Raw genomic sequence first — 7,049 nt, forward strand, 5'->3', positions numbered from 1 at the left:
GAAAATTATTTTCATTAAATTATCCAAACTAATGCTAATGAAAAAATTTTAATACATAAAAAGGTTTAATGATTTTGTTCGTTTGCATTAATAAACCCCATTAAATTTATTTTCTAGTGAAATATAAATAACCTCTTTTGGAAGGACTTCGAATAGTTACTAATAGTTTTTTTCAGCTTCATTCTATTATGTTTATTTGAAGAAAAATTCTTGTAAAATTTTTAGATGTTTGATGAAAATAAAAGCAATGTGCGTACAACTCAGTGTGCTTTTGCAGGTTTTTATGTTGATTTGTGGTGCATACCGATTATATTATGGGCCAAAAACGGACAGATAGCCAATTTAGCAGCACATGTCCACGACCTAAGACCTATTCTGATCTAAATAGTTCAATAAACCGTTTTAGTTCCACCCGACAATGTGTTTTTATCTATTTGACTACAAATGCCATTGCATTTGACATAGTGCAAACCAACCTTAACTTCTTTTTTGACCTCAAAATTCTACCCTCAACGTCAACAAAGAATTTTACTTTACAATAAAATTAGTTAATGGGTTTTTAATGCTTGTTATACTTCTAAAGCAATAACTTATTGCAATAGTATTCATTTAAAAACTTTAATATTAATGCAAAAAAAATCGTTAGCATTATTTCTTCGGGATAAATGCATTCAAATTTTCATTTACATTAAATTTCAAAGATTAATGCATTAATTTTTTACATTAACATTAAAGTGCTATGCATTAAAAAATTAATGCATTTTTCAGAACTCTGCGCTACAATAGATGGGGAAGGGATATGGGCATGTGATTAAGACAATCATCGATTAATAAAACAATGTTCTCTAAATTGGTTCAAATAATTTTGTATTACTGGAAATTTAAAAATAGTCATATTAACCGGTAATACGTATGTATGTTTAACACAAAGCTTTTTCATAATTTAATTTTTTTTCGAAACTACATATTGTCACCTTAATTCTCAAAGATTTTGGTAGCATTAATTTCTAAGTTCTGAACTATTAAAAGGTTTGATTAAAAGTCAAATGTATACGTAAATAAATATACAATACAGTCACATTAATAAAGATAGCTTAGATTACTTGTTTCGAATGTGTAACATCAATTGTGCCAGCGACTGGGCATGTTGTGTATTGGTGTTCATTACTTGCTTGTAAGTGTATTCAAGGCTCTTCAACGTGCATGGCTAAAAAGGATTTATTTAGTGATAACGAGCGAATTGACTTGTTAAATAAAGACGAATATCGAACACTCGCAGAACGCATGTATGTACATACTTATGGTCCTCTGCAATAACGGCACAATTCAAAATTTAAAAAGGCAAAACCCTTACCACTGTTAGGTGCCTCGCGTCCCTAATCCTTGTTTAATCGAGGTCACATCCTTGCTTATATAAGGAGCAAGCAGGTAGTATAGATTAGACAAAAATTGAGGATAATGGACATTTAACAGTAATAAAGGTTTGCCGTTAATGCATAGAAACATCGATATGTAAATGTGTGCTGTGTTCGAAATTCAATATTTTTTTATATATGTAAATTTACAATTAATTTAGCATCAATATGATCCTCCGCCTTGACAGCAAGCAGCCAAAGGTTCAAAGCCAATTGAAATATTTTGTCACGGCTTAAATCTGCATATCGTATAATGCGTAAGAATAGCTCCAATGCTAGAGTGGCCTGCGCACGTTGTTGTTTTTCTGTACCAAGTACCTTTAACTGAACCAAAATTTGATCCACGACTTGGACGCACATATTATTGACTTCAGCAACGAATTTCGGATCATGACCATACAGTTCATCGTTGGAAACAACTGCAATTATTAAGTAATTCACCTAATGAAACAATATAGTGTTAGAGTTATATATGTATTATCTAACCGCCGGGTATATGGTAAGGAAATTCCTCTAAACTTTGTACATACAGCATGTCCAAAACATGCAAATACACAGTAATGGGTCCAGAGCTATGACTATCGAAGGGGAATTTCTTTACGACATCTAGTAATAGACGCAACAAATACAACACGCCTTCCTCAGGACTATCCTGTTGGAGAAAACGAAAATCGTACATACCAAGTGCTTGGCTATAGGAATCAGTCAACTCAATTTTCTTTATGTACCGGCACTACTACCAATGTAGCCAACATGTTGCAGAGGTATGAAACCAGATACGTTTCTAGGCTGCGCGTTTTACCTTCAACCTCTACTGATCGCGGCAAATCGTTGACTAATTGAAGTGAGGCTTCAAAGCACGCATCAGCTGAAAAAAAAAACATAGCAGGTGTGAATTGATCTATAATATTTCAAGGGATAACTACATACCCTGCCCCAAACAGTGGTTTAATAATGCCACCTGACCGCTCAGCAAGTATAAATCCATTTGAGTTTGAATCGCTGCAATGCTAGGAATAGTGATGAAGCAAAAAGCGGCGCATGCCTTAGCAAAGGCCCCCGTTTTACGTGTGTGCTTCCCGTTAACTAAGTGATATGTCTCAATGGCTAACTTATTGACTGCATTAACCAATGTTACATATACAGTATCCAAATTAGTGAAAGCATCGCGTGATTCCACATAAAAGCTTAGGTGACGTTCAAAGTCTCGAGGAAAAGCCACCTTGCGTATAAAACTACTAATTAACTGAGAAATCTGACGGCGTTCATCTTCCACGGTTAAAGAGCTAAAGAGCAAACGTATATGCATACATATTTATAGCTTTTATTTTATCTCGACTTACGTCACAGAGTCATTAAGAATTTTTCCAATGTACATCAGTGCATTTATTACAATTTCATCAGAAATCTTCTCCTCGCTCTTCAGATTAAACATGGTGAGTATGTTTTTGCAAACAATTATCTTCACTGTATCCTTTTGGAAAAGATCAACGTATGGTAAAAAATTTTCTTGGATGAGAAGTGACTCCGTATTTTTAAAGTATTGGAGTGTTTTGTCTAAAACATTTTGTAGCTGTGTATAATATTTCTCATATGCTCTGCTGGCGTTAATCCTTAATGTAATTGTTCCTAGCAAATCGTTTATTACAGATACCTGTTGGAATACATAATATATATAAATTTTTTAAACACTTGTCTTTTCCATTTCACTTACTGGAAAATTTTCTGTAATGAATTGAGCCCAAGCTTCCACACAATTCATATATTCTGCTGGATCAGTAAAAGTGTCAATGGTGTTAAAAGCAGCGTTTAAAAACGGTAATCGCTGCTCTGGCAGTGGTGGGCAGCCACTCACATTAGTTCCAAGTGCCCGAAACAACTGCCCTTTTGAAATGCCTTCAGTGTTGGAATCACCAAGTAATTTGACGAATTCTAAAGCATTAGCCGCGATGAATTCAGGCTTGAAAGAATTCAATATCGATACCAAAAACGGCGCACTGAAAATAAAAGTCCCGGTGAAATAGACATGAAGGAATTCGTATAACAAGCTCACTTATTTTTTATTCCTTTGCACTCATTCAATATTTCCTCGGTGTAGAGATTGCATTTGTGAACAAGCGCTGATAATATAAAATCCAATGCCGGACCATACAGAGCCAAGTAAGTCTCAATGCTAACATGCTGACGATTTAGCTCCGAACGAATAGCGCCGCTAAAAATCTAAGCAAAAAAGAGCATGCGTACGTATTTATGTATACACAATATTTGTCTTGTAAGTTTTTAAGTGCTCACTACCGTATGATAGATTTTTAAAAAATCCTTAAAATTTTCTCGTATGCATTCTTTATTCGTTGATACGCTCAAACTGACGCGAACCAAATAGCAGCGCGCATACGTTTGCACTAAAGGATCGCCAATCCCGCGGATCATTTTCGTGATACGGAGGAGATATTTATCAAATTCGCTGCATATGACGAAAGAAAGTTGTATGTTGATAAGATGTTATGTACGTATGTATATGGATACACTTTGCAAGAATTTAACTAGGCTTCTTACTTTGGAGTTATAAATTCGTAGCATTTGATTATAGCCATTTCTACAAATAAACGGGGCAGGAGTTCTCGTATAGATGCAATTTTAAAAAACCAGTTCTGACAAGTTTCTCGTGCACTTTCGTGCAATGATTCAGTTCTCCCCAACTTGCCAGAGCTACGGTAGAGTATTATTAAAATGGTGATTTAAAAAAATACAGTTTTTACATACCATCCATCGCCAACGTTGTATGCCTTTATATTCAGCCGTTCATATACCAATTTACCAAACATGTCAAGTATATCAGTGATAAGTACAAATTGGCTGGGATAAAAGCTAAGAACTGAAGTGTCTAGTAGCATTTTTGAGCACTGTATGACAATTTTTAATGCTTTAACACGTTGATCATCATTCCAAGATTGCACCAACTCCTGGTTCAGCTGTTCAATACGCTGTATGTATTCCTGTTGTGTTAGGTCAATCATGTGGCGCATGGAACCATCATCAAAGTCATCTAGTTGTTCAAGGCGGAATTTAACCTTATCTGCCACCACAGTTTGAGATCTGACTAAAAATAAGTTGCTTTAAAATATGTCCCAAACTCTGGATATGTCTTTTAATAGAATTGTATTAGTCTTAGCTTACTTCCTTCCGCTCCTGGACTTCCTGTGGAAAGGAAACTGGTGGTTATTGAGAGCTTCTCCGATGTTGTGAAACGATTTAATATGCCAAGCCGTCTAGTGGCCCAACTTAAATCATCGTCGTCTATGACATTTTTATCCCGTCTCTTTAACTTCTTTTGAAAGGTGTGCTGTTAAAAATACCAAAATAAAACAAATGTACATATAGAGAAAATTTTCTCCGAGCTACTAACGAATTCTGTAGACATCTGTGCTAGGGGATCTTTGAGTTCTTGCTCTTGTCGTGCGAACTGAGACAAAGGATCTGTTCCGTCTAGGGTCGACCCGAGTGGCTCAGTGATCAGTGAAATGCTGGAAGAAGCTCTCGAGCTTGCATTGCTACTGAAACTACTGCGATTATCCTTTGAAGTTTGTTTCGTACCCTTGCTTTCAACTACGGTTACTGTTTGTATCTTCAATGGATGTTCGTAGGTTAGATAGCTCTGCAAGTAATTCTTGGTCACATTGTAAGTGTGCGGAATGCAATCCCAGTCGCTTGCCATTTCTAGGATCGAAATTTCTGTGGTAAACCAAACCTGAATCTGGGCGTTTCTGATGGCTACGTATTATGCGCAAACAGACTGTGACAAACTAAAAATTAAACATATGATTAGTGTTGCCACAGATATTCGAATAATTCTCTGCAATAGCCTTAAGAGCTTAATACACCACAAAAGCGGCTTGCGGAACAAGAACCGGTGCGAGAAATTTTGAACAAAGACGTCGATAAAGGTTTTTGTAGAAAGTATAACGGTATAATTTTGTTTGATGGGATAACGAAAGCTACAGGAGTTACATACAAAACTTTTTTAATCGGTAATGTAGTTCGTAAGATATTAATGTAATTAGTATAAAACAAGTAAAGAAGTATAAGTTTGGGTGAAACCGAACTTTATATACCCGGCGCAGGTATCAAATATCGTCGTTTCAACTTACTCTGAACTACCTTTGCATGATAAGTAGGGGTGTTTACAGCCCTATTCGGGTGCAATGTCAAAACTCGCCGCTATAACTCATGATCCATGATGCAATAATACAAGGTGTTATCAGTTGGCAACTTCTCGCTCTAAATCCGCCATATTCCCGGGGATTCAGTAATTAAATCTCATCTCAAGTCATTAAATTTGAGATTAGCAATTAGTGACTATTTTTGTGACTTGAGACGATTGGGATATTCAGAAGGAGAGAGTCACAAAAATTTCACCAAAAATGTGTGGTGAAAGCAAACACAGACAATCAACTGATAGTGTTTATGTATGCCTATTGCCCGCGCCGCTGAAAGAGTCGCAATGGCCGAGTGGTCAAAGCATTTGGCTGGCAGTCGAAAGGGTCCGGGTTCAAGTCCTCCTCGGCCGTAGAGGGTTTTTTATTTTTTTTTTATTTAGTATTTTTTTATTTTTTTATTAGTTTTATTTTTTTTTAAATCTTTAGATTTTAATGTTTTAAAAACAAATAAATTAAATTTTTTTCAATACATTTGTATGATATTAAAGCATTTTGGTTTATTTCCTAATGAAATTCTTATTGAACAAATTTCCTCGCTTCATTTTCGCGTTTTATTTTAATAAAATGGAAACAAATAAGCTTTTCCTCCATACTTCTATTTTTGTGACCTGCTCTTAGCCAGCTGACAAATTAGTGACTTATTTTTGAGACTAGAGACGTGAGCCAGCGTACTGAATTTCAAATAGTCTCAAAATCCAAGTTCACCACCAAAAATCACTATTAGTGACTAGAGACCGCTAACTGAATTCCAGGGATTGACTGCCTTACATGAAACAGTGCCATTATTGTTCTTACAGGAGTACGCCCCGGTCTTTAAACCTTCCGTGAGTCGCCTAACTCTCTGGTAAAATTTTCGGGCATTCTTCCTGTCGGCCAGCATTTCAAGCTCTTCGCACTCACGTATTTCGGCCTCGCTCTTCTTATTGCGGCAAATACGTCTCGCTTCCCCCTTCAGATCCCTATAGCGGTCCCACATAGCGCGCGTTGCGTCCGATCGCAGCGTGGCCCTGTAGGCGGCATTTTTTTTCTCAGCAGCTTCCTGACAATCCTCATCGTACCAGTTGTTCTTTCNTCGTGAAAGTTTGGGTATCGCAAATTGTAACCGGTTGAAAGGTATTGTAGATTGTGATGGTACCATAGGTATTCGAGGTAACAGGACATTTTCTCCTTTAAACTTTCCAGTCAATATCATTGTATGCTTCCGGTAATTCTTTTGAAGACTAATCGTGTACCGTTGCATAGCTTTAGTGAATAAGTTACGCAAAAGAATGACTGGTGTCGATTGACTTAAAATCCATCAGATTGCCTGGCAACAAATTTTGTATTTGACAGTTAACTACGTCCCAGAACGTCTAAAATTCGCAGGTTTTGCAGGATTTATGCTGCCCACACTCACCGACGTAAACGTACGTTAACG

The 7,049-nt window shown here is 36.5% G+C and overlaps 1 protein-coding gene across 2 annotated transcripts; it reads right to left on the reverse strand.

Annotated features, from left to right (window-relative positions):
* Positions 1-739: 739 nt before the first annotated feature.
* On the reverse strand, positions 740-5,234 carry LOC108362936 (UPF0505 protein CG8202). Of its 2 annotated transcripts, none has more exons than XM_017616094.1 (13): positions 4,822-5,234; positions 4,593-4,758; positions 4,179-4,515; positions 3,972-4,124; positions 3,708-3,879; positions 3,469-3,635; positions 3,130-3,412; positions 2,759-3,069; positions 2,346-2,701; positions 2,144-2,283; positions 1,902-2,067; positions 1,566-1,834; positions 740-1,207 (listed from the first exon to the last, which is right to left on the reverse strand). In XM_017616094.1, exons 1-13 carry the CDS (start codon positions 5,128-5,130, stop codon positions 1,100-1,102), a joined length of 2,937 nt encoding a protein of 978 aa, XP_017471583.1. In that variant the 5' UTR covers positions 5,131-5,234; the 3' UTR covers positions 740-1,099. The 2 variants fall into 2 exon arrangements, with proteins under 2 accessions (XP_017471583.1, XP_017471584.1); XM_017616095.1 differs by having other exon boundaries at positions 741-1,207; positions 3,711-3,879.
* Positions 5,235-7,049: the final 1,815 nt, after the last annotated feature.

Source organism: Rhagoletis zephyria, unplaced genomic scaffold (genome assembly GCF_001687245.7).
Source record: "Rhagoletis zephyria isolate East Lansing unplaced genomic scaffold, Rhagoletis_zephyria_1.1 Rzeph_scaffold_01149, whole genome shotgun sequence".
In the NCBI taxonomy this organism is placed as follows: domain Eukaryota; kingdom Metazoa; phylum Arthropoda; class Insecta; order Diptera; family Tephritidae; genus Rhagoletis; species Rhagoletis zephyria.

Excerpts from the sequence above, each read along its gene's own strand:
- LOC108362936 (XM_017616094.1), bottom strand. The coding sequence starts at position 5,130 with ATGGCAAGCGACTGGGATTGCATTCCGCACACTTACAATGTGACCAAG. Across the intron at positions 4,759-4,821 it reads CACAGATGTCTACAGAATTC|CACACCTTTCAAAAGAAGTT; the intron begins GTTAGTAGCTCG and ends TATTTTTAACAG. Across the intron at positions 2,284-2,345 it reads AAACCACTGTTTGGGGCAGG|CTGATGCGTGCTTTGAAGCC; the intron begins GTATGTAGTTAT and ends TTTTTTTTTCAG.